Consider the following 26,670-nt stretch of genomic DNA (forward strand, 5'->3'; position numbering starts at 1 on the left):
TCGATTTTTTTCACCACCCCTAATATTTACTGGGCTCATTATGGCACCCTGACTCCTGATATAGACCACTACAAGGATATGGGAATGTTGTTAAAGACACTCACTGCAGTCATATCCAACATGAAGGCCAAACCCAGAGAGAAGGTTAACTGAAGTGTTGGGCTGCACAACCCAGATCAGTCCTGATGTCATCACACCAGACGTTGATATGATGTTTCTAATACAAATAAATGCCTTCTCTGACTGAAGTCACTGGAATACATAGAGAGGATTTATCTGCAGGCCTGCACAGAGCCTGAACCCACTAAACTCTGCAGAGCCTTCCAGAAATGAAAAGCCCATCATTCACTAAACTTGACACATACCTCGTCCTTATGTGACAATGAAATATTCTGTCTAACTTGATTATGCTTTCAAAACAAAAAAAAACAAAAACTCTTTATGGCAGTGGTTTCATTTTCAATTCATATCCCGACCACTAGATAGCAGTCTTCATCTCAGTGACACGAAATTCTAGAATTAGGGCACGCCGCTAATGTTAGCGTTAATAAAGTTCAATGTTGGTGTACAAATCTGAAGTGTGGCATAATTTGGACATCTGTAACGTCCTCCCTGGGACCTCGGTGCAGGCACCACCTTGGTACCGCTGCTTGCTGTGGGGCACGGGGGGCAGTAAGGTTGGCTGCAGATTTGTCTCGTGTTGGGGGTGTTTTATGCAGTTGGGGCGTTGCGGTCTCAGGGATTCCACAAATTTTGTATTTTCCATGCATTTATAAACAAACTGAGAATGTTTAACATCTATATTTATTTTTTAAAGTTTGTTTTTTCTTCAGGTATCCTGCAACCATTTTATTTTTCATTGATTTTAAGCAGAGGTAATTTTTTGTTCAGATCAAAATGTTATGACATTGTATGTTACAATTGTAAACTTAAACTGTGAATCTCTAAAGCAGGGACTACATGGTCTTTTTTTTTTATTTGTATAAAATTTTACACATTTTATATACACAATAAATACATTATACATTCAACTAAGAATCCTGCAAGCACTTCCCCTTTACATACTGCACAAATAGTGGTTCAATAACATTGAATGTTACAGGGACTGATTATTGCAAATGCAGATCACACTGTGTTATGGTTAAATAATTAGTTTTTATTAGACCTATTGGTTTTTGGCTAAGGTTTGCATATGGTGGTGTGTTCTTAATGACAGCTTTCCTAAAATTATATCCCATTCCTAAAATAAGAGATATCCCAATATACTGTATCGTAACATATCGTATCGTGATACGCATCATATCACCAGATTCTTGCCAATACACAGCCCTATTAAGCAGTAAAACTGTTTTCAGCATTGTGATTATTTTTGAGTAGGGGTGCACGATATATATCGGCTGATGATTAATGCACATATCGCAAATAAAGCCGGTTCTCTAATCAACGGTAAATTCCATCAGGTGCATGATTTCACATAGAGCAGCTTTTACTACACGGAGCAGTTGTTAACGGACTAGCTGCGCAAATCCATGTTTTTTTTTTTTATTTAATAATATTTTACAAAACTACTGTTTTACTGTACTTTTGATCAATTTTGATGCACTTTTGATAAATGCAGCCTTGGTAAATTGAACTAAACATTCCCACTTATTAAGCCATAATGTATACAAATCATGACCTCATTCTCCTTTCTGAAGATTAGCTCTTTTCATAAAACCTTTAACTGTGAGTGTGACAATTTGACTGTGGCTTTCACTTAAACTGAAGTTTATTAGCTTATGCTGAACCATGTTAAGTGAACATATGTAATTCTGCTTCTTTCCTCGTCTGACAGGGTGTGGCTCCTCGCACGGTGCAACCGGTGACAGCTAATTTCTGTTCCCTCAGGCATTTCCGTAAGAGTTCATTTATTTGTCCTCGAATCAGGGAACAGCTTGGGTAGCAATGCCTGTAATATAAATCCCACACCTTTCTGACAACTCCTTTAAATCTTAGCTTTGCCATATTCGCATTAGCCGATCAGCGGTTTAGATAACCAAATGGGAACCAATTCATCAGCCATACAAACAGGCAATAAGAATGAATGAGGGCAGGGAGTTTCAAGCTTTAAATTAGGATATGGAAGCACAAATAAAATATAATAAAAGTGGACTTAGAGTAAGATAACAGCACGAGTCATGCAGGGCACTTTTATAACACTTTGGGTGCTTTTTGAAACTTAAAAGTTTCAGTGTCCATTGACTGTAATTGAAACGTTCATCTGAAATTTGTGCACGGAGGCAGTCAACAGGTTTTGGATGACAAGAGAATGAATAAATGAAAGTATTCGAACAGCCTGGCAAGCCACGGGCCACTCTGAATGCAATACAGCAGGGGATGACACCACCTAAATCCTCTTCCTGTTCCAGTGCCAAAGAGGCCAACTGTGATGAATTCCAGCTAGGATTTAGCTGCCTTTCATAGCAGTGAGATAAGATGTAAGTGTTGGGTACCAGCAACTGTTTGGTTACCCACATTCTTCAAAATAAAATGTAGGCCTATGTTCAACAAAAGAAAGAAGCTCACTTAGGTTTAAAAGCAACTTGAGTGAGAGTAAACTCGTTATTTTAGGGGAACTCTCTCTTTAATGTTACTAAAACAACAAAACAAAAACAGTAATACAGTTGCTTTAATAAGAATCAATGTATAATTGATGTATTTAGTGTTTTATTTGGATATTTGTTAATTCAATTCCTTGAATGCTACTTCTAATACACTTACTGTACCTGAAAAATAAAGCACTGTTTGTTTTATTTGTATATTATGTGTCTATTTGTAATGTATATCTTTGTTCTTATTTTTTATAAAATAATGCCAAAGATTTTTTTTATCTTTGTCCACTTTGGCCTAAATATCTGCCACTCTTTTTTATTCTATATTTTGTTACCTTCTAATGCTTTTTTTTTTTTAAATCGGGAAATGATTTTGTCTTTACTGCACTGTCAACTTGCAAAATATTAAAACCAACATGGCAAAGAATCATAAAATCGTGATACATTTTTGCTATACTGCCAATTCCTACTGTACAGTAAAATGTACTTCAAAATAATAACAACAGTAATTAAGACACTTTTCAAGGAGTGTAACATTTTTTATCCATGTTTTAATTTAAACTGTAAACATCTGTTTTGCAGCACTTTGCCAAAAATAAACGGAATTAAATTGAATTTGATTACATTCAAATATTAACTTCTGTGCATTCATGGGACAGCATCTACACAAACTCACTTTACAACAAATAAAGTGTCATGAAATGTAGCATTCAGAACGGAGCTCAAAATCTGGATCTGTTGTTTAGCTAGTGAAGATCCATAGTCACGGAATCAAAGTGTCTAGTTGACACTTCACCTTTCAGTGTGTTTTACAGCTTGTAAATGAGACATTTGACTATTCAGATAAATGCTATGCAGGTAAACAATTAACTAAAGCAAATCAAACTTCAACACTGATGCTTCTAACATGTTCATTCCTGTAAAACGGTTTTTAATCAATGTCACAAAGGGAAAATCTTTCCAAAATGAGCAACAAGAGAGTTTCAGCAAAGACAATGTTGTATGACAGCAGCAGGTCTTTAAAGAGATTGCATAAGTCTGCATACCTGCTGATGGGGAGCTATCCATCATAACCCTCAGTGAGGAATGCAGCCTAAAGGATGGGTGTCTTACACAAGAACGTTATCTGGTAAATGTGCAATACAACCTGAAACTGTCAGGTCTTAAGAGGAAACAAAACTTCCTGAAAACTCTCAACAGATTCTCCCTCCCTGCCTATATATGTCCAGTTCTCTCGCTCTCGAAACTGCATCCTCTCCAGGCTTGCAGCAACTTCCTGCATCCCCTGACTAATTTTACCCAGCATCCTGACCCATTTCCCAAGGAGCACAAGGAAACATGCACAGAGGAGCCAATGCAATGACGTCTACACGCAAAAACAGGCTGATGCATTCTGACGGCCAGCCCAAACAATACCATGTCAAGATTTCAGCATGGCCTCCAGCTAGATCATGCACCAGCAATGACAAAACAAGAACAAAGGTTGACCTCCAGAAGAAAGAAATAAAAAGGGCTAAAACTGAACCACAATGCACTTTAATTCATATACAATGAGTTATTTCACCCATCTGGTTCTATATATTTAAAAAAGAAATCTGATGAATGAAATCCATGAAATGGAACTGTAAACGCCAAAAGTTAAAACAGACAGTCTGCAATACTGCAAACAGAAAGCAGTCAATGCAGTCATATCTGGCATTTCTTTGATTCCTAAACAAACTTTTTTTATGCCTCACAATACGTCACAGCATTTGAGGTTTCATTATTTTTAGATTCTTTCCTGCTGCCTGGCAAGTTAGTGAGTCAACTGAAACAAGCCAGACAATATTACAGTGTGGTCGACACATGGGTAACCACAGAAAGCCCTGCACGCTACATGATATTCACTAAAACACTAACCGGGTGTAGCAGCCCAAACACTTGTTCTCCTCCTCTGAGATACCTGAAGGTTAATGCAAGAAGTGAACATACAAGTAAACCTCCAAGACAGTATACTAACGCTTTTAGGGTGGATCTGAAGCAGTCAGAGGAGCAATTAAATCTAAAATGTCTTATAGTGTATTACAGGGATAGACAGTAACAAGTTTAGAGTCACACTGAATGGAACAATGACAACCATGCAACTTTTGTTCTTCCAGCTGAAATGACAGAAACATTGTCTTTTTTTTGCATCATGAAAAAAAAAACTGAAGTGCTTCTAAGGAAAAGGGAAGGTTTAAGACAGAAACCACATTGCACTGAAGCAAGTTTCTGTTCACATTTATCTTTTTTTTTTTTTATTTCAACGGATACATTTACAGATATCCCTGCATTTAATCTGAACCTCAGATCTGTTTTTACATTAAATGTATAATTGATAGCAAGTCTTTCAATTGTATGACAAGAACAATCACAGGTTGTCAACATGACAGAGCTCATAAAGGGGCGAGCCGCTCTATGTAGAATAAAACACCTTTTTCTTCTCTAAAGACTTTATCTCAAGTATATCATCACTTTAACATCATTTCTCAAAAGTGCTAATCGTATCATAATATTTAATACTTTAACTTGCACAAAGGCATCACACTACATTTAGTTTCAAAGATGATTTTTAATGAATCCACCCTCTTGGATCTAACAAGATAATCCACACCTACAGGAAGTTCAGCCAACTTGTTCATACACGTTTTGGCCACTAATCTCTCGACATTTTCCCCTGCATGTGTATTGATTTATTAAACCAATTTGATTATTCTGAATATTTTCTGAAGATCATTTGTTCCAAGGCTTGACCCTTCGATCTCATCCTGATATAAACTTTTTACATTTTTGCTCTGAACAGTGAACAGAGGACAAACCAGACCAGACTGACAGTTCTAACAACTGACATCAGCAAAGCAAACTGCCAAAAATTGTGATAAATCACATTGACTTTGGTTGCACATTAAAATGGTTAAACTTTAGCTTTTATTTGTTTAAGGGATCACCTCTCGCTCTCTGAACTTCTAATGTGACAGCAAACAAAGATTCCAAGATTCGAACGTTCCAATTTCAAATGAAAGATTCGAACATTCTAAACTAGCAATTTGAAACAAAACAAAAAAACGAACGTTTCGTATGATCATTACTATTAGGATTAGTTTTAATTCAAAAATTCAAACAGACCCAGCTGCAGCAACTTTCGCTTCCCACACTGTTTAAACACAAAGTCAGAAGGGCTACCTAATCCTTTCATACAAATTACAGCAATACATGTTCCACCCTAAAAGCATGTAAGTTCAGATATGAAATTTATTAAATCAATCCCGCGTTTTGAGCACTGCAGATCAGCCCATCTGGCCTGATCCACGCTGCCATGATCCCTTCGCATGGACAGATTCTGAAACTTACGCACAGCAACGCTATCTTCGCCTCGTGATACAAACATTACGTGACAGAATGAGTATGGGCCTGTTCTTACCTTCTCAGCTGTCGTAGGAAAAATATATCCAGGCACGACTTCAATTCTGTACTAAAGACAGCTTTAGTTTCCCAGCAGCAGTCACTGATCGCGCAAATGTTCCCTGTGCTTCTGCTACTGCCTCACTCAAATTGTCCGAGACTCGCCGGAAGCCACGCCTTGTTTCGTTTTCTCCGCCCCAAGAAGAACGCAATTAGACAAAAGATGAATGAGTGGCGTCAAAGGCCGCCAATCACAAAACAAATTAATCGTAGCCCCGCCCTCTCGGAGCGTAAACAGGTATGAAGTTCGATGTGGACGACGTGACTGCACTCACTTGTAAAACCAGTTTGGGGACGTCATACATACAGTGAAGTCAGTAAACGTTAAATTACATCGGTTAGTAAGCTTATAGTATCATGGTCAGAGAACAATGAGGTATAGGTATAAACACGAATTTTGGATATCTGTTTGCTTGTTTGAACTCAACCTATATGTTGATGGTGATCTCCACAAGATGGCACCATAATGCAATAAATAAATAAATTTGGTCAATAATAAACAATATTCTATATAATTAAACAATGTTTAAACAATTTGTTTAGAATGTTCCTCCAACATTTATGTACAAGAATCGGACAATATGTCATTAATAATTAGCTATTTTAATGGCTTTGCAATGCAAATATGATTTTTTTTCTTTTTTAAAAGAATGTAAAAATACAATAATATGGTAGTTGTAAGCATTCCAGTTTGGTCTGGTTTAATAACAAAACAATGCAACACTAGGGGCTTCTGCTCCATCCCAAGGGAGTTACATGAATTGCATCCTTCTCAGAAATGTTCCTACCTTTTCTTACTGAAGGTTTTCTCTCTAATGCTTTGTCAGGTGATTTCTTCGGTGAATCAAACGCTGCTTTCATCTGTGACACTTTCACAGACTGTGTTGGATCTAAGGTCAGATCGACCCGGGCCTCAGCGGGCTTGGACCACTCCTTCATCTTCTTCTGCAACTCAATAGTTTCCTTTATCATATCAGAAACATGTCTTTTCTGTGCACCCTGTGGTGCTTCCATGATGGTGGTTGGGCTGCTTTCTGTTGCATGCTTTCGGTCAAGCTGGCTTGAATGTTTCTCCTCTAACATATAACAATTTGTATTTGTCGACAGCTTGTTCTGCTCTTGTTTCTCATTAGCTTGCATACTTATAAGGTTGCACACGGAGGAGGAATGTTGCAAATCTTTTGCAGCAGATGTGTTGTCTGTCAATGCAGCTCCGGCAGCACAACTATCCCGGACCTGACCGGATACATCTGCATTTGTTAAAACCTTCAAAAAAAATGTTTCTTGAAGCTGAGAAGAAGCAGAAAGAGTGACTTCTGTTTTCTTGTCCACACTTGGCCTATCATCAATGCGAACTGAAGTTGTCTCAGGACCAGCAATGAGCTCAGAGATGGAACCAGTTGCAGATGTTTCCTTACACAAGCTGATCGTAGACTTGCCGACCTTGTCTTTCTCTGATGACGTCATGTCGGCCGAGTTAGCGTTTCCCACAATCCTCTGTTGCTCTTCTACATCAATCAGTGCACTTACAGAAGAGGAACATTCTGGATCCATCTCATATGTGGTATCCTTCACAGTCTCTGGAAGGGGTTTTATCACTTCTTCAGCCAGAAACCATTCCAGACTTTTCTCTGTGTGTACTTTGGCCTTTGCTGAAAGAGGGAAATCCTCCTTTTCATTTTCTTGCATAACTTGAACATCAGATTTACAAGGGGGGTTCGAATCTGTAATGTCTTCAGAGAATGCAATGCATTTCTCATCTTCATATCTTTGTAGCCATGGTTTGTTTTCACCCCGCGTTCCTACAATGGCAATATTAGATGTCACAAAACAACCCTCTTCTGTTTCTGTTCCACACAGAGAATGATCTTTTATCTTGGTTTTCTTTGCATAGGAATGATAGGGACCCTTTGAAGCAGATTCCAGATATTCTCTTTCTTCGCTCTCTCTCATGCCATCTTTATTTTTGTGACCTCCAGCGGGTGATCTCCCAAGTGAATGTTCCTTGGTCCAAGGGCTCTCAGAGTCTGACACATTAAATTGCCTTTCTTTCTGAAACTCGTCCTGTGTGAATTCGCCTGCAGATATTTGTCGATAGCTCTTGGATGCCACTTCTAAGGCACTGAGGTCCTCTGGGCTCAGACTCACAGCTTTGCTTGGTAAATCCGCACCTGCCAGAGCTGAACTAGTAAATCTGGTCTTTATGACATCTTCTGTTGGCTGACGGCCCGTAACGTTTTCTCTGGCTCTATCCTTCATCGACTGCCCCTGGGTTTCTGCATTCATCAGGGACGAGTGATCAGCGCTGGAGGTTTCTGGTTCTCTGGCTCTGCAGACACCCTTCACTGACCACCCTTGGGTTTCGGCGTTCTTCTCTGGCAGCTCCCTCTGTATTTCTTCATTGCTGTGCTCAATTGCCTCAGTGATGTCCTTTGATGTTTCTGCTTGTGAGTTCATCACAAGGTTTGATGTTGTGGGCTTGTTAATCGTCCTCTTGTTCTGCGATTCAGTCATGCTGGTCTTCAACTTGATGTCTTCTGTAATGACTAACGCTTGGTCTAGAACTGTGAAGTGAACATTTGTGTTGGCGTTCCCACCACGTGGTTTTGAAACGTCCTTCCCTTCCAGAATCTCCAAGGTAGGCCCTGTAATATCACAGGTAGCTTCAAAATCGAGTTTTCTGTCCTTCTCCTGGCTCTTCAGCTTGTCATCATCTCGACAATCAGACTCCATTTTGTTCTTTACATGTGAAGCGCACTTCTTACTCTTGTTTTCTCCTCTGTATCCGTTTTCAGCTTTGTCTTTAGCAGGAAGGTCACACCTAAAGTTCTCCAGACGGTCTTCTAGTGTACTCTTCAAGTCTTTTCTCTCGTGGTCTGGTTCACTGTCAGACTGTGTGATTCCATTCAGCTGCTGTGAAGCCAGCGGTCCAGCCCTGCCTTCCTCATTACTCTTTCTTCCTCCCTCTTTCTCGCCATCTCCTCCCTCCGTGGGAGCGCACACCTTATCATGAGAATCCAAAGCGTGCACTGGTGTAGGTGATGGTGACTCCCTGCCTGGGCCTCCATCCAACCCTCCACCGTTCTCCTCATCTGTCCCGACTCCATGAGTTTCAATGGTTAGATTTCCTTCCTCTTTGGCTCCCCCAGGGTCTGGGCTTGGTCCCTTTTCCTCTGGTCCTTCAGAGCTGTTGTCCTGCCCTGGCTCCCCCTCCTTGCCCTGGTTTTGTCCCATTCTGTGGAAAAAAGTGAGCAAGATGTTATTGGCAGTGTGTTGTTGCAGAGCACAGGATGTTAATGATGGCATGACTCTGGCATGCAGCTTGTGCCAGTGTTTATCTGAAGTTCTTCCACACTTTCACTCCTCTGTACACAGTGTGATGCTCACTAACTGTCTTTTTCGCCTACTGTATCTGTCTCTGCTTGTTATTCCGGATGAGCCCAGTCTTAAAATCACAGTCAGATCGGACTTGTTCTGTTTGCTTTACCTGATCTTTTGCTCTTGTCGTCTTACTTTATGGAAGTCTCTTAGTTTCTGGACTGAACTACTAAAAAGCTCAAAGTGCGGATTGACAAGGTTATTAGAGTTAAATAAAACTAAAAAAGAAAACTCAGAACATTTCTATTACTTGCAATAAAATAAACGTTAACTGAAGTAAAATATTATTTTTTTAAACTTAGTTATTTTAGCTAGTTGCCAAAGCAAAGTTTCATCATTTTCATTTAGTTTAACTTGATGTACTAAAATATAAAATTAAAACTGAAACAAACATTCAAATTAAAAATAACGCCACAACAAACTAATTAAACAAAGCCACTAAAACTAAATTTAAATCTTTAACTTATATACTGTAAAACTTTTATTAAAATGAAAATGAAAAAAAAATGTTGAAATAGAATAAAACTATAATAGTATCTCATTAATGCTTAAATAACACTGGTGGATGAAGTACTTTACATGAATTAATATACAGATGCCCTGCTTAAATATTATCAATAAAAGTAAACACACTCTTTGTCATTTTCACTTGAATAAAAGTACAACCTTTTTACTTTTGAATGTACTTATGTATTAATAATATTGATATATAAATTAATTATATTTCCACCATGTAAGTAAAAAACACTTGTTTTTGGCTAATCATAATTACAATATACAACTACAGAATTCTAAAATAAAAAGTCAACATTGAGATACTCAAAAACTCACAAAAAGTAAAAAACTATTTAAACAAATAAAACCATAATTAGCCACAATTAACATTTATTACATAAGAATCTCAACCAAATACATTTAATTTAATTTACCAAAGTTTTGAGCTTAAGTAGATTAGAGCTTAGTATTAAATTGTTATAAATTATGAGGAGCATACTTAAACCTTAAGGATCTTTTATTTATGATTTTTATTGCTTTGAGAAAAAAGGATCTCCTGGATCATTCTTCATCATCGAGACCAATTCAGTTGTTTGTTAAAGAGACTCACTCTGAGTGAATCACTGATCAGTTGTTAATCAGATCAGTCAATTTCACAAATGAATCATTCAGCGCAATTTATTAATTACATAGAAAATAATCAGCCCAATGGTTTGATTTATTCACAAATATATGTGTAAATAAATATACAGATATAAAAAAAGTAACCATTAAAATACTTGAGTAACTACAAAACGCTAGTTACTGCACCATTGCAAAAAAACTAACAAAATGAAAAAGCAGCAATGTGCTTTTGTTGAACCTCGACTTTGGTGGGAACAGTGTTTCTTTCCTCGTGTCTTGTGACTACAGCATGTCCGAGCAGCCATTGACTGTTCATGCTTGTCTCGTTACATGAACTGTACCGTCAGCAAGAACACCAGGAATTAGAGTCATGAGATCTCACAGAATCTGCAAGTTCACACCAACATTATAAAAATATCAAAGACATTTATAGTATATAGCATCCATCTGTCTGTCTGTTGAATTGTCAGTCAGAGAAACCCTAAAAATACTATTTTAGGTTGTTCTGAACATATAAAGTATATTGAGATAAGCATTGACTATTTGATGCTTGATCAATGTATATTAGATGTATTAAATGCACTAGATTTGAGAGGTGGAAAAGAGTGGCATTTGGCTTCTTGTTGACGAATCGAGTGACACAAATGATTCAATCCCCACACACACACTGGATCATAATCTTGTGCTCTGTCACACATCATTTGAAGGGCTTATGGGCTCATGAAAACCACTGATGAAGTCTCTACTTTGGGCCACACTTCCAATCCATTTCCTGTCTGCGCATCTCCAAAAATAAAATCTTGGATTCCTCTTTTCATCTGTCAATGCCTCCCTTCTCTGAGCAAAAAGCAGTGTGAACATAAAAGTGAAATTGTATTTGTCATCATTACTGCATTATGGATCATTTGTGGCTGGGTCATGTCCCATTTATTAATAATTCTGCTTTTGTTAGGGCCAAATAATACTACTAGATATATTCTGTCTCAGAATTTAGCCTCACTTTGTGATTTCACAGCCATTTAATATATATTTGAAAGACAGTGATACTTTTTCAACAAGTGTCAACAAAGACATTTATACTGTTATAAACAATTTTTTGTTTCCAATAAATGCTGTTCTTTTGAACTTTCTAAAAACTTAAAAATGAAATTAGAAATCAGTTATTTTAAACTGTAATAATATTTGACAATATTACAGTTTTTAATGTATTTTTGATCAAATGAATGCAGCCTTGGTGATCAAGAAGCTTTTTCAATGAAAATTCTCAACTTTTGGACAGTTTGTAAAATATTTAGGGCTGAAAATTTTTCAGTTAAAATACAATAAAATAAATAAATAAATAGAAAGGAAAAAATGGTAAACAGGCTTATTGTTCTGTAAAAAATATATATTTATATATTATTTATAATATAAATATTTATTTCTATATTATATAAAAATATATAATATATATAATACAGTTGTGAGAAATAGGGCTAATAGTGAAAAAAAAAAATACAAATACAATTAAAATCTTTTATTTAAAAATGTATCTTGCATCGCATATAACTATTGTATTAAATGTATTAAATACTGTGACTAATTTAAGCATTCTGTTATTTTATGATTCATGAGGACACACATGGCAAACACATGAAATTTTGGGAAAAATATCTATTTAAATCTGAAGTGCAGCTAGAATATATGCATATATATATTTACAGCAGGAGTAATGCAGAAGGCCTCTACTGTAAACACATAAAAAATATAAGTCTCTGAAGTGACAGTGTGTTTCAGTTCATCTGCTTTGACAGCCCTCACAAACACGTTCACAGGAACTCGCCACATAACTGGAGGCTTCCTCGCCATATGACAGAGTTCAGCAAAGTTGAAACGTGGCTACACAGTGACGTTTTCGATCCTGTCCTGAACAGACTAGAATAGACGATTAATTACATTGTCTCATAGCTCAAAACACCTCTTATCTTTGTTAGGTCTCTGTTTATATATCAGACAGTTGTTGTTAAATGGGATAGTAGTAGCATTAATAATTTATTAGACTTTTAACATTTCCTCATTACATTTTCTGCAAAGTGTGTGCAGACAGGGACAGGATTCCCTGTGCAAGAACATCCACCTAAACCTCCACAACGGCACCATTGTGCTGCATCCATCACCCTGACACTTAAGGCAAGTCACTTGATTTCCTTGTGGCTCGCTGCCTCTCCCATGTATGCAGAATCCAAATAACATGAACAACAACTATAAGAAACGTCTCTCCACTGTCTCAGAAAGCTTATTGTCTCAATCGACAAGTGTTCAGATCCAAATCCAAGTAACCATAGGTTCTACTCAGTGGACAGCACACCACAGAATCAAGGTAACAGATTGTCTCAAGTAAGGAAGTGGATACTCACATCCTCCTGTGACTGCACTGTAACTCCAGGACAAGACCACTCTTTGTTGGATGGATGGATGTTCTGGCTGAGTTCTGCTGGCAAATGGGCTTTTATTACTCTCTTGTGATGTCACAGTCACATTTGCCTAATGCAGTAAGTAAGTCCTCTCCCTGTATAGAAGCATAATAACTTTGGCAATTAGATGTTTAAAGGACAGTTCACCCCAAAAAATATTTTTTTATGATCTCCTTTGCACCGGAGAACAAAAAAGGAGATGTTAAGCAGAATGTCCACACTGCTATTTTCCATTACACAAAAGTGGATGGACACCGAGTTGTTCAAAAATGAGAAAAAGTATCATTAAACGACAGAGTCATTGTTCATGCTACACTCCTTCTTGGCATTTATGGTTCCATGAAGGACCTTTAACATCTATTAACTTTCCATTTCATAAAAGTTTCTTCATATTTTTAAAATGTTCTACACAATACAAACAAATGGTTCCATTAAGAAGGTCTCATTGAAAGGTTCTTTGGGGAACCAAAAATGGTTCTTCTGTGGCATAGCTGCAGAAACGCTCTTTGGAATCTTTATTTTTGATAACAACAGAAGATGTCATTGATAAATGTCATAAATGAGGTTTGACAGCAATGTCAAAGACTTTAAGAAAACAATGACTTCCGTTTCGGTCCATTTCTGGCACAAGATCAAATGACTTCAACAGACTTCAAATAGACCTTTCATGCTCCTTTTTATGAAATGATATTTAATATAAGAATCAGTTGTCACCAGAATGTGTCTCTGAAATTTCAGCTCAAAATACCCCACAGATCATTTATTATATCATTTTGAAAATGTCTAAACTGAGTGGAAGAGAAAAAAACACTCTGTTTTCCTGCATGTCTCTTTAAATGCAAATGAGCTGCTGCTCCCCGCCCCCTTTTCCAGAATACAGCTGTGCCTGTACAGCTCCTACCTCAGATACTCTGCTAAAAAAACATCTGTTTAGTTTTGATTATCGTGTCTATGGCGCTGAAATCATGATGTGCTTCTGATATACAATTTTCTGAGCACAAGCACGGACACAGAAAGCGGCTGTCACGCGGCGTGTGAGTACTAAACTAAGTTCTCTTTCATGTCTTATTGCGCTTAAACTGTAAAATACAAGTTTGCTATAATATTATAAGTTGTCCTACTTTACAGGGGGAGAGAAATCTGAGAAAGGCTTACCAAACATACATAAGGGGTTGTTCTTTTTTCACGTTTTCTGTTTTGGTACATGCACCGGAGACCCGAATATAGCACTTAAATCTCTTTTTCATGATATGTCACCTTTAAATTTTTTGCCATTTTTGGACATGGAAAATAGCAACATGAGCAGCCTAAAAGCTCAGACAGATTTCAAACAAAATGAGGCTGAGAAAATGATGACAGATTTGTATTTTTCTGCTGATCTGTGCCTATTAAAACATCTGACTTAATAGTATTAATAATAGCAGATTTGTCCCAGTCCTTCAGAATGTTTCTCAAAGCAGAGGCCTTTATTCAAAGCACAAAACATGACATCAGCAGACTCTTCTTTTAACCCGCAGCAGTTTTACTGAGCTGTGATCTGTGTATGCTTTATATCCTATTACAGTTCATGTGTCCACTGAGCACTTCATAGTTATCCTCAGCTTAAGAATCACTCCCTCTGTGTTCACTTTGGTTCTTTTTTATCTACGGATTAAATTGACTTTTTTTTTTTTTTTTTTTTGAGCATTCCTTTGATCAAATCCAACACACATTCCATAAAGGTTGCAATGATACATACTAGGAGTGAGACTGTCTTGGGGCTCTTTGCTTCTCCCAAAATAGCAGTAATCGTAAAGTCTGTGTAAACTGAGACACTGAAAGTCATGTTAACAGAGATACAGGAAGTGAGGAGAGCTTGGTATCATTGTGGTACCACCCTGTCAGCATTACTGCCATGCACCAATCTCCCCGGTCAAAGTTCAGTGAAAGTTTCCTGATATGATTCACAAGTTAGAAGGGAGTATAGATCCTGACTAAAGTGTGCCTGAAAAGAAGCTGCAAAAACAAAGGAACAAAGCCTTATAAATCTCCCTGTTATGCGACTGGTCACCATGGCAATGATCATAACAGGATGCTCTCTTTTCTCTCTCAGATAATAATAAAGGAGAAATGACTTCGGCACACAGTTCACAAGACACAGAGGCTGAAGAGTAAAAAAACAGGCCGCGCAGAAGTAGAATCGCAGAACCTGCTGAATATCAAGGTATTTTACAGAATTGGACACTTAACCCAGACATCAGAATGTAAGAATGACAATGCATTATATAAGAAAATATCAAACCAAGTGGCAATTACTGTTAAATAATTATAAACTATTGTGTTTCTTAAATACTAAATGTACAAACACATAAATATAGTATGAAGTCAGTGAGAATTTTTAAAAAGGAAATTAATATTCTTTTATTCATCAAGGATGCATTAAATTGGACAAAACTGACAGTATAGACATTGATAATATTCCAAAACATTTCTATATCAAATGATGTTCTTTTATTTTTATTTTTTTATCAAGATATTTCACACATTTTTTTTTTTTTTTGCAGATGCCATAAAATAGCCAATGAAATGACATTTAGACATTTTTATTTTTTTAAATGTGACAAATGCAAACACATTTAAGGCCACTGCATCACTTATTTGCTATATCAATAACTATTTAATACAAAATAAAATCATTTTATCCTCTTATCATAAATTACAACAAATGTGTGTTTTTCTTCACTATCATAACTTTATTTCTGCCTGCAGGTTTTTTTTTCCCTTTACAAAAAAAATAAGGTAAGTCCCAGCTAAAATTTCATCCCTGTTAAGAAAAAGAAATGCAATGACCAAACTTATTCTGAGATGATCTGATGGTCATTAATCACCCTGTCTTTCCTACAGCCTCAAAGCCTGCGGTAAGACCTCTGACGTCACGTATGCAGGGAGGTCTAGCCTGTAGTTGCATAACTGCACATCCATGCCAGAATATACTGATAGAGCACAGATGGCACCCTGTGATGTCAGAATACTAAAGTGCTCTTAGTCAATCAAATCAGAGTCAGATTGAAGCATTCAGCAAGTAAATGTAGCAAACATGACAAGAAAAACAAAGATTGAAAGAAAACGTTTATTCCCATAATAAACACATACAGTACATCATCAACAAAATGTACAAAGTGCAATATGCATTGAAACTACAGCAAATCTGCAGCACAAAGGAAAAAATTACTGCATACATAATAGTGATAACAATGATGACCGGATGAGGAGCGAGCGCTCCCTGTTTGGTGAGCATCGCAGTTTAACAGCATCGCTATTTGACAAAAAAAAGAAAGAAAAAAAAAAAGAGGCTCAATAACCAACTAGATGAAAGTCAGTGGATGATTTGGGAACAGACCAGTGTTACATTCTAAAAAAAAAGAAAAAAAGCCACTGATAGCTTAAATCTACAGCATCAGCGTCAACAAATGTGGCATGTAATATTGATCTTCAATGCAGAACTTTGGCTATCACTTCATACTTGAATAGCATCAAATCTTTTGGAGGGAAAACCCTCCAAAACTTGGCGACAACTTTGATGAGTTTGCGGTGTAAAAGGAAATAATGCCAAATTTGAATGATGCTTTTCTATTTCCTCTAATTCAACAATAAAATGTAGGAGTGTATGACAGGATAATGTTTCCAGCTTTAAAATGTGCCCATGTAACCCCTTTGGCCTCTGCTTTAACTGGCAACATTATCAAATGGGAGTCAACACAGAACAATGCCTCTAGTGCTTCTGGGTAAGGCACTTGATGTTGATGACACGAGACAATGCAGGCAACCAATAACATTTAATCTGTGATCTTGGACTCCGATTTGACCTCAATATGGCATCAGACACAAAATGTCAAAGACTTGGGTGAGAGGAGGGAGGGCTTGGGACACATTTAAGAAGGATGCACGCAACGGTTCATGACACTAAACGGCTTTCTGGCTTCTTTCTTCTCAGTTTTTATATTCAGCCCTCAGAAGGATGATTAAATAGTGTTGAGGAAACTCGTTCAATCAACCAGAAATCATTCAGGCAAGCATCTCCTACAGAACAGGGGAACTGATTCAAGTTGACTTTCAGATGCAAGTACCATGAACTTCCAGAAATTCTGTAAATATGACTCACATACATATTTACATACAGTGTATTGCAGTGTGTGTGTGTAGAGGTGGAGACTGTGTGTATACTATGAGCATTAACATTAAAGCACACACACACACACACACATTCTGAAAGGGTTCATAAATAGTTCACAGTAGCGGTGCAGCCGCTGTGCAAGGCACCGCTCACTCGCGATCTTCACATTTCTGTTGCTCAAACTTGAGGTGGTAGCATAGATACACATACGAAATCAGTTAAAAAAAAATATTGGAAAAGTATGCTGCATAATAAACCTCAAGTACTTCAACACAAGCTGATCGGTAAATAAAGGCCTGCTGACACATGGACATGAACAAATGTCATTTATCAAAGCTTTTGTGATAAACTGCTATGGCAAGTGTGCTCAGACTTAGACACAGAAACGGGAATCTCACTGTCAAGAACCATGTCTGGGACAAATTTCAACTCCAATATCAAATAAAATCTATAAAATCCAAAATAAGAAATTACGTTTTGCTTCAATGTATAAAATGATTTCCTATTTTTTTTTATTCATTTTCCATTCAAATAATATAACTTATTTTTACCATCTTGCAAAATGATATATTAGCAATTTATTATTTAGATTAAAAAATATTTCTAAATCATTGTAATGGCTTTTATTTTATGCCAGTTTAAAATCGATTGCACTTCATTCGTGAGAATCTAAAGGGACTCATCACTGAGAGTAATGGGAATTGATCACAGGAAAGAAAACCAAGAAAAAAAAATTAAAACAAGTAAAACGATGTATAAAATGTTAATGGTTATAAAAAAAAATCTGTTTAAATTCATAAATCCGAAATATGATTTCTTATTTTTTCTCTTACAGATACACAAACTCACAGTTGAACAGTTGTTGAAACCAAGCCGCATCTTTGATTTGTAAGTGTTGTTTGATCATGTTTCGGAGCATTCTCCTTCAGTTCTACTTCTGTATAGATTTGATTCAAAAGCCAATCTACCTTCCATTGATTTCATTGCGGAGTACGAACAGGACATGAGTTAGAACAGTAGAGCCATAGCATGGTGGCAATCAGCAAACTGCCTAAACAAGCCACTGCCTCTGGAACAAAGGTAACAAGTGTTGAAAAATAACAGTCGGCGTTCTATACCTGGGTAAATGACTGATTTGTATCGCATTTGGAAACACGGAGCTAAGAGGTGCTAGAGAAACTACAATGTAGGAGCTCCCTTTGATATAAAATCCTAACAATACATGTATGTGCTTATTAGAGACTGTTACAGTAATGTCGATCCAAACACTTCCCAAAAACCCTCCTGCTATTTTGACAGCAACATGGACAGTGTATGTATGAATGTTTCAGTGGAAGGAGAACAGCAGCTTGAAGTCGCCTCTGATTTTCTTTATCCTTCGAAATGATTGTCTTTCCTCACCCTCTTCATCAAGTATTAGAAAGACAGAAGACTCCCAAACTGTACTGGTATGAGGTATTGGTTTGAAACCTGCAAGTGAATCATCAGTGCTCTGCGAATGATAAAAGAGTCCATCGGCACACAAAGAACTTTCCTAATCACTGCAAAGAGTCCATTTCCTTTTACTATCCAGCCAGGAAGCAACCCATGTCCGAAGGAATCTGTGACTCATACTGGGCCACAAATACTGTAAGTGATTTATGGTGTGATAAATGGGTGGGCTGATGGAAACATTACACAATGGTCTATTTTGATGCTTTCAAGTAACAGCCTCTGGGATGGCGAGTGCTTATTTCGCTTCAGAACAGCAGAGAGGAAGAGCAGTGAAAACCTCACAAACTGTTTGTCAGTCAGTGCAATACACATCCGTTTGGGATCCATGCAACGAAAGCCTGTCCAGACTTCTACCTATTGAATATTATGTTTATATTCATAACAGAAAGCAGTTCTTTAGTTGAAGACACTTTTCCATTCATGTTCACTCTTCCGTGAATGGTCAACGTTCCCAAGTGGCTGAAATGTAAAAAAAAAAAAAACTATAAATATTGCTGCAAGTGAAGCTGAAACCGAAGGTACTGTTGCGCTAAAATCTCCCACTGTCAGCTCTTGGACTCTTCAGGTGCTGCTTCACCTTGGTTGAAGACCTCCATGTTTGTGGAGGTCGAGGAGGAGGAAGAGGGCCAGGGTTTGGCCCATTCCGGGCTGAGCGAGCGCTCGGGTTCTGGGGACAATGAGTGCATGAGAAGGGTCCCGGCGTCAGAGGAGCATGCCGAGCACAAGTCCTCGGATGAGAAGGTTAGGCTGCCCAGTTTGGCGAGCGAGTTGGAGCGTTTCAGTCGGGAAGGTACTGTAAGTCCTGCGAGTCTCATTCGGGCTTCGATTTCTTGCGTACGTTGGCGCACAAGGCCAGGTTTGCCGCGGACGCTGCGTAGGCTGTCGCTGCTGGAGCTGCGGGTGAGCGTGGAACCGTGCGGGGACGAGACTGGTGTCAAGCCGCCTGAACCGAGGACAGCCAGCAAAGCCTCATTCGTCAGCGGCACCGCCACTTCAGTAGCAAAATCTGCGTGTGCTCCGATGGGCCTGTGGAAAGGGTCAGCTAAATCACTTGAATTGTTCATTGCATCCTCAGTTTTGCTTGAACTGGCTCCCCTTAGCTCATTTGCACGTGCACGCTCCTGAAAGAGACCGGAAAGTTTTTCCAAGCGTTCTTTTCGTCGGCGAACGAGGCCAGAGCGTTGCAGCTGTACCAGAGTCTCTTGCTGTTGCACAGAACAAGACGCCTCTGCCTTCTCTAAACGATTTATCTCTCTTTCGTTCCTGAGTAGAGCTGAGGAACCCTGTGCATCAATCTCTTTCTGCCTGGAATCTCCTTCCCCTTTGGTTTCGAGCAACATTGTCCGGTTATCAGTTTCTTGGTCAAGAGATTTGCTTTCTGGCTTATCTTTATGCCCTAAGGATATTGCATTGGCATCAAGGCACAGATCTGAGGCAAGTTTGCCACACTTGGCTGTCAGGGACAAATTGGCACAGGGTGGCGTCTGAATTGGGATAGTGGGCACACTGTTGAGAGGTAAAGGGACAAGGCCTCGTCTGTTAGCCTCCAACAGAGCACTCTGGGTGGGCTTGGAAGTGAACGATGAACCAGAACGATGCTGCTTCAGATGGGCACTTTCCTGAACAAGAAAAGACAAGGAGTAACTATGTAACACAAAGTACACGTAACAGAGCAGTGATACAATCATGTGAGATACTCACAGTTAGAGTTTGTTGCGTTTTGAGGTGGTTGTTGTTGTTGGAGTTCTCGTTACACAGATGGTTCAGGCTTGCGAGATCAATCCCCTTTTCATGTGACAACTCTTCACTATCATTCCCATCTCCTCTCTTCGCTCCCTCTGCTAACGCCTCCATTTCTGCTTGCTCTTTCTGAGCCTCCTCTTCATCCTCCTCCTCCACCGTGCTGAACTCCAGCCGCAGACGTAGTTCCTCCAGTGGCTCTGCCCCTCGAGAACAGGTCTGAGCGGCTGTGCCCTCTCCTGGGGAACTGAAGTGTGGTACAGGAAGACCCTCGCGCCCCTCGAAGGTTTCATCGTCGAGGAGCGCATCTTGCTCCACATCTGCAACCTCGATGTAGACGCGATCTACTTCCACCAGAGGCGGTGGTGCATGGATTGGTGTGGAAGGTTCGCTGTCGAGGGCTGAGTCTGACAAGCGACGGAAGTAATAGTGGTAATTTTGTGGTCGGCTTGGGTCCAGACCTAGGCTTATTGGAGAGGAGTGGGCGGTAGGCTCGCAGCATACAGTGACTCGGGGGGTCGTGGGGTCTGGGGTGACATGATCCGCAGCCTCGGAGTTCACACAGCAAGGGGCAGCAGCTTGCTGGCAATCAGGATGATCACAATCTGAATCAGGGTGCCACAGTGGGTTATGGCGTTGCTTACTGAAGAGAAAAGTATAGAAAAGGTTAAAAAAGTATTAAAGGGATAGTTCATCCAAAAATGTAAATCCATCTTTGGATCCAATTGACTTTCATTGTATAAAAAAATAATATGAGTAGATGGTGACAATTTTTGTTTTGTGGGAAAACCTTTAACTAACATAAGCAACAAACAATAATAAACTTCTCTTGTACCTGGCATCCAGTATGCCCTCGTACTCTGCCAGCTGTCTCATGAAGCTGGGATTGGGACGGGTGATACTGCGTCTCTGTTTGACAAAGTTATACGCTTTCTCCAGAGACCAGCCGTTCTCTTTCATGGCATATGCGATCACTGTAGAAGCCGAGCGGCTTACGCCCATCTTACAGTGAACCAGGCACTTGGACTGATTCATTCTGCAGAGTACAGAACATGAGAGTGTGAAAAGTCACATTGAAAAAGTCAAGTATGTTGCTTACTTGTAAAGAGAAAAATCGAAAACAGAGCCTTACTTTGCTTTGACAATGAAGTTGTAAGTATCGTTCCAGTGGGCCAGTAAGTCTGTGGTCTCATCGTCATACACTCGGACGTTGTGGTAGCAAAATGTTCCAGGGAAAAAGTTATCTATTTCCCGTGTAACATTTAAGATGTAGCCCACCCTAAAAGAGCAATGCATTTAGAGATCACAGATGACATCTTGACGACAGTAGAAAATCATATGCATGCAAGGTTATTTTTATTCCTTAGATCAGGTACTACAAATAAACCCTGCTTAAAAAGTAACAGCTTTGATGGGTTTTCTCTGAACTTTAGCTGAAACAGGAGAAAATGTTGCCCTTTATGAAGCGATACGATACACATGTACCTTAAACTTTCACCTTTACCTAACATGAACCCATTTAAAGAAGCAGTGTCTTAAGAGTAACAACAGCAGGATGTCAGTACAGGTAAAACTCACCCGGTTTCCTGAAGCTCCTCTAGATTTGAAGCATTCCATTCAGAACCCTGAAAGACGAATGATGCATGTCACAGGCTTTTTAGGGAAATTGGCATCCAGTGCCCCAAATATGACAAAAAACAGAACTAACAGACTTTACATTAAACAAATTAAACTTCTTATCAATCCAGTGATTCTTTTATTTTAGTTTTTATTTGTACATATTTAAATGATGTCATTTGTCATGTTTGTATATTTTTGGGGGTATGATGAGTTAGAGGAAAGGCAATAAAAAGTGTGTGTGTGTGGGGGGGGGGGGGGGGGTCTAATAAAAGCAGCACTAACCAGATAGAGATGGTCAAAGATGAGCGTGGCTTTGTCCATCTGCCCAAGAATAAGCAGCATCTCATTGTCAATGAACTCTTTGTAATCTTTCAGGTTGCGGTTCATCTGTTGCTCCAGCACATTACGAATCTAAGCAAAAATACACAAGGTTTTCAACTTAGTCTCAACAAATATTCTGTTATAAACCCTGCTCACATCTGCTATCAAGGTCCATCTGATCACAAGAGGTCAGTCGAGACGCTTTGCTGGATCCTGTGTCTCCTGTGACCACTTATGATCAGATTTTTAGGAGGAGGGCCTGTTTTGACACTTTTAATGCACTCTCTGCATTTCCTGCTGACCTCTTTGGACGTGACATTTTCAAGGTCCTGGTACATCATGATACTCCTGAGTTTGGCTTTGATCAGACATTCTGTTCTCTCCCTCTCTGTTGGTCTGAGGAACAGAAACATAGCACAGCCTAAATCAACAGTTCAAGTTAGAGCATCGTTTTAAGGTGAAGGGTTTCACTTTGTATTATTATTATTGTTGTTCAGGAAAGTCAAAATTACACAATGTATATAATGAACAACATAAACATGTCTTCCGTTTCATCCTAGCTTTTTCCCAAAAAAAAAAAAAGAGGATTTTTTGTTTGTTTGTTTTTTTACAAAGAAATATCCTCAGTTCCTGCAGGTGACCGCTGATTGTTAAACAGATAAAATATTAGATTCAATTGTGACAACAAATATGTCTGGCTTTTGCTTTTGTTTGAACAAGAAATAAGAAAAAAAAAACTCACTTTCAAAAAAAAGAAACAAAATATTAATTTAAGTCTGCTGGTGGCTCAAGGACACTGGGCTTTCAGGGATTGCACTCACTTGTCAATTAAAACGGCAGGAGAGTCTGGTCGCAGTGTTTCCAGATCCTGCATGGCGTTCCACTCATTGATGCAGCTCTGTTCAGAGCTGATACAGCTCTCGTAGTACCCCATCCATGTGAGCGCCATGCCGCCAGGGAAATAGTTGTACCTTCGTGACACCTCACATGCCTTGTGTAAAATCTGCAATGCTGACCTGAAGGAAAAGAAGGTTAAAGGTGAGCAAGATGGAGAAACCATTGCCAATAGTGTCAGAATGGAGTTTAAAGATCCTGGTGTGATCTTAAAATGAGTCAAACTGTATCTCAAACTGGTTTTTAAATAGTTCTACACTTCAAGACCAATGATAAAGAGCTTAAATAACCACAACTCCAAAAAGCAGTGAAAATAACATAATAAAATTACACAAAAATGGCCATCATGGCAATCATTCAGCAATATTGTATATATCAAAGCATCACTTTAAACGGTTTATTTCAAACAGCATCTAATGATATGACATTCACTGTACCATGGTACTGCAATGGTACGATTTTTGAAAGAGTCACCAGATGGCAGTGTGGATCTCTATTATATTTAAGGATGTCACACTCCCAAGCACATGTGAACATCTGAAGACCAGTCCATTCACATCATCTTCAACCCCGTGAGGAGCTGTTTTATCTCTACCCCAGTAACAGAAAAGAGCGCAAATGCACCCAGCCAAGTAGACAAAGACTCAATGTAACTTATCACCTGATTAAGAGAGATGACTGCAGGATTTATCATAACATGAACGATTGTGAAAACAGCAGTTCTGAGTGATTTTCTGAAGTTAAGCACATTAAGCATTTAAAAAAACGTTTTAACAAGTACAACTAAAAAAATAAAGTAAACACAAATCATTCTATATTAGCATTAGCACTACAGACTGAAATGTCTAAAATACAAGTTTAAATTGCTCTAGTTCATTATTTATTGATGATATTTTCTCACCACATGGCCTGGACTGATACCGGCTTGAAGATGTGCATGCGCCCGGCCGTAGTCACACTGAAGCCTCTGCAGAAATGAGAAGAGAGGTTAAATAAGGCCATCATACAATACCATACGTCACTACAGTAGAGCTACAACTTTTCTAAATAACAATAAAAACCAGGAATACTTCTTAATATTGTCATTGGCTTCATTGTCCATTGACAAATCCATTCAACACAGTTTTTAATCCATGCTATCTAGATAGGTGGTGCATCAAAAGTTGAAACGGCCAGGCCAGCAACAGCTATTCCTATCCCTTCCCAGAGGGGGCAGTACTCACCCATCACCATCAAGATGAATCTTAGAATCACTCCACAGAGGCAGCACCATCCCAATAGAGCAGTTCTTACTGTAAGAGCAAGAAAAACTCCCTTACTTGACTTAATGAAGTGTGCCTGCAGGAGGCAACAAACTTTTAAACGAGTCTGTTTGATGATATACTAAACTGTATTTGATTTGGTCTCACCTGTCTTTGTTGCTGAAGTCCATGCCCAGCAAGATGTTTTCCTCAGTGTCCTGACGGCCATTTGTGTAGACTACCACCATGTACCGCACGCGGTCCGACCACACGCTTTCTAACCGCACCGCCTGCCGATTACAGTTTAGTTTGAGAAAAAAAAGGGCCCACATACTACATACACATGCAAAAGCAAAATATATTAAAGATTAACATTCTGAACTCTAGAACAGATCTCCTGAAAAAAAAAATTCAGCCTTTAGTCACTCACTCTCACATAATCTTTCTCTCTATGTAAAACAACAGGGGCATTTTGATGAAGACTGTCAAGCTCATCAACCATGTGCACTATATTTTTAACTCTTCAAAAGCCGTTTTCTCAAGCTTTTTGCCTCTAAGGTCCTTCACTGTCAAACAATATTATAATAAGGCCCTCCTATTTAAGCTGATATGCACCTCTGGTACTTCTATTGTAATAAATATAAATAATGTCAGTTTAATGTTGTTTAGTCTTCATTTTTAATATTACTACCCTAGTAAAAAAGTCCTATTTAAAATACATGTACATTATACTAAGTATAGTTAAAATCTATTAACATAGCTGACTGAATATTAAGCCTAAAATGTGTTTTAATGTCACTTGATGAGGATTGTGTGATCTTTGAATACTAAATGCAAAGTATTAAGTGTACCTGAAGCATAATTGCAGTTGTTTCACTTTAGCAGAATCAAATATACTTCAGTATATGTGACCCTGGACCACAAAAGCAGTCTTAAGTTTCTGGGGTATATTTTTAGCAATAGCCAAAAATACATTGTATAGGTCAAAATTATGGATTTTTCTTTTATGCCAAAAGAAAAATTAGGATTTTAAGCAAGGATCATGTTCTATGAAGATATTTTGTAAATGTCCTGTAAATGGACCTTCTGTTAATATATTAAAACATTTTTTAATTAGTAATATGCATTGCTATGGACTTCATCTGGACAACTTTAAAGGTGATTTTCTCAGTATTTAAATTTTTATGCACCCTCAGATTGCATGTTTTCAAAAAGTTGTATCTCGGCCAAATATTGTCTTATCCTAACAAACCATACATCAATGGAAAGCTTATTTATTCACTTTCACATGATGTATAAATCTAAATTGAACCTTTATGACTGGTTTTGTGATTCAGGGTCAAATATCTTTAGTTGAACCTCAGCTCAACTTCCACACAATTAAAATGTAGTTAAAAGTAGGTAGCAGACTTTTAAGTATACTAGTTGAATATATTAAAAGTACAACCGCAGGGTATTTTTTATTGAGTACACAAATTTGTAAATGTATTTGTAGTATACTTAGCATGAAATAAAGTTCACATTTTGTAATAAACTTGGAATCCATCCTACGAGTGAACCACTTTTTAAGGATGTTTTTTTTGCCATCACAGGTCATTGATGCTTCAAAATTCTCCTGTTGTGTTCGGCTTGGAATGTCTTTAGGTTTAGTGGATAATGACGGAATGTTCTTTCTGAAGACAAATCCAGATCCGTGCATGATAATCAAGATGTCACAGGTGACTGACACTAGTATTAGTACATATTACTCCATGGATGAGCAGGTAAGCCATTTTAACATGCCTCAGGAGAAGAAAACAGTCTTGAAGCAACACTTTGACAATGAAACCCATTCATCCTCACTGCATGTACCTTACTGCCAAAACGTTAGTCACTGACAGCGTGTGTGCTCTCACCAGTTTGATGCGATCTTCAGAGCGAAGAATGTTGATCATCACCTGCAGATGCTGAGGTAAGTCACCTGTGGAGAGAAACCAGCGTTACAATCCAAACAATACATGACGACTACTGTGTTTACACTGACACCAGCAGCGTCTCAAAACCCTGCTGAAGAAAACAACCATAAAAAGAAACAAGATAACTGAAGGTGATGTCATATTAGTGAACCAAGGTTTATAAGAGAACGCCCGGTGAGTGATGTGACAAATCAGTCTTTAAATGTTGGGTGGGAAGACAACAGTATGCTT

At 38.4% G+C, this 26,670-nt stretch overlaps 3 protein-coding genes across 4 annotated transcripts in view; all 3 read right to left on the minus strand.

The window, feature by feature from the left end:
* LOC113048888 (coronin-1C-like) overlaps positions 1-6,177 on the minus strand; it is a 37,540-nt gene extending 31,363 nt beyond the window's left edge. The window contains exon 1 of one of the 2 annotated variants that reach the window (XM_026210845.1): positions 6,031-6,177. Coding sequence is in view for 1 of the 2 variants with exons in the window: in XM_026210844.1 (XP_026066629.1) it covers positions 3,638-3,662 (25 nt within the window). In the remaining variant the exon portion in view is untranslated. Of the gene's footprint in view, positions 1-3,637; positions 3,738-6,030 lie in introns of those variants that run through there. The other variant, XM_026210844.1, reaches the window with a different exon arrangement.
* A 617-nt stretch (positions 6,178-6,794) lies between these two features.
* LOC113049926 (uncharacterized) lies at positions 6,795-9,305 on the minus strand. The gene is made up of 2 exons (XM_026212673.1): positions 8,425-9,305; positions 6,795-8,313 (listed from the first exon to the last, which is right to left on the minus strand). The coding sequence occupies exons 1-2, from the start codon at positions 9,303-9,305 to the stop codon at positions 6,795-6,797; spliced, it is 2,400 nt and encodes a 799-aa protein (XP_026068458.1).
* Positions 9,306-16,116: 6,811 nt separating this feature from the next.
* Positions 16,117-26,670, minus strand: part of ssh1a (slingshot protein phosphatase 1a) — a 31,877-nt gene continuing 21,323 nt past the window's right edge. The window contains exons 4-15 of the mRNA XM_026210847.1: positions 26,380-26,444; positions 24,653-24,774; positions 24,467-24,535; positions 24,145-24,210; positions 23,171-23,365; positions 22,652-22,745; positions 22,311-22,439; positions 21,987-22,033; positions 21,541-21,687; positions 21,244-21,444; positions 20,370-21,051; positions 16,117-20,287 (exon numbers count right to left, since the gene is read on the minus strand). Of these exons, the coding sequence (XP_026066632.1) occupies positions 19,214-20,287; positions 20,370-21,051; positions 21,244-21,444; positions 21,541-21,687; positions 21,987-22,033; positions 22,311-22,439; positions 22,652-22,745; positions 23,171-23,365; positions 24,145-24,210; positions 24,467-24,535; positions 24,653-24,774; positions 26,380-26,444 (2,891 nt within the window). The 3' untranslated portion in view covers positions 16,117-19,213. The remainder of the gene's footprint in view (positions 20,288-20,369; positions 21,052-21,243; positions 21,445-21,540; positions 21,688-21,986; positions 22,034-22,310; positions 22,440-22,651; positions 22,746-23,170; positions 23,366-24,144; positions 24,211-24,466; positions 24,536-24,652; positions 24,775-26,379; positions 26,445-26,670) is intronic.

This window comes from Carassius auratus, chromosome 30 (genome assembly GCF_003368295.1).
Source record: "Carassius auratus strain Wakin chromosome 30, ASM336829v1, whole genome shotgun sequence".
Lineage (NCBI taxonomy): Eukaryota > Metazoa > Chordata > Actinopteri > Cypriniformes > Cyprinidae > Carassius > Carassius auratus.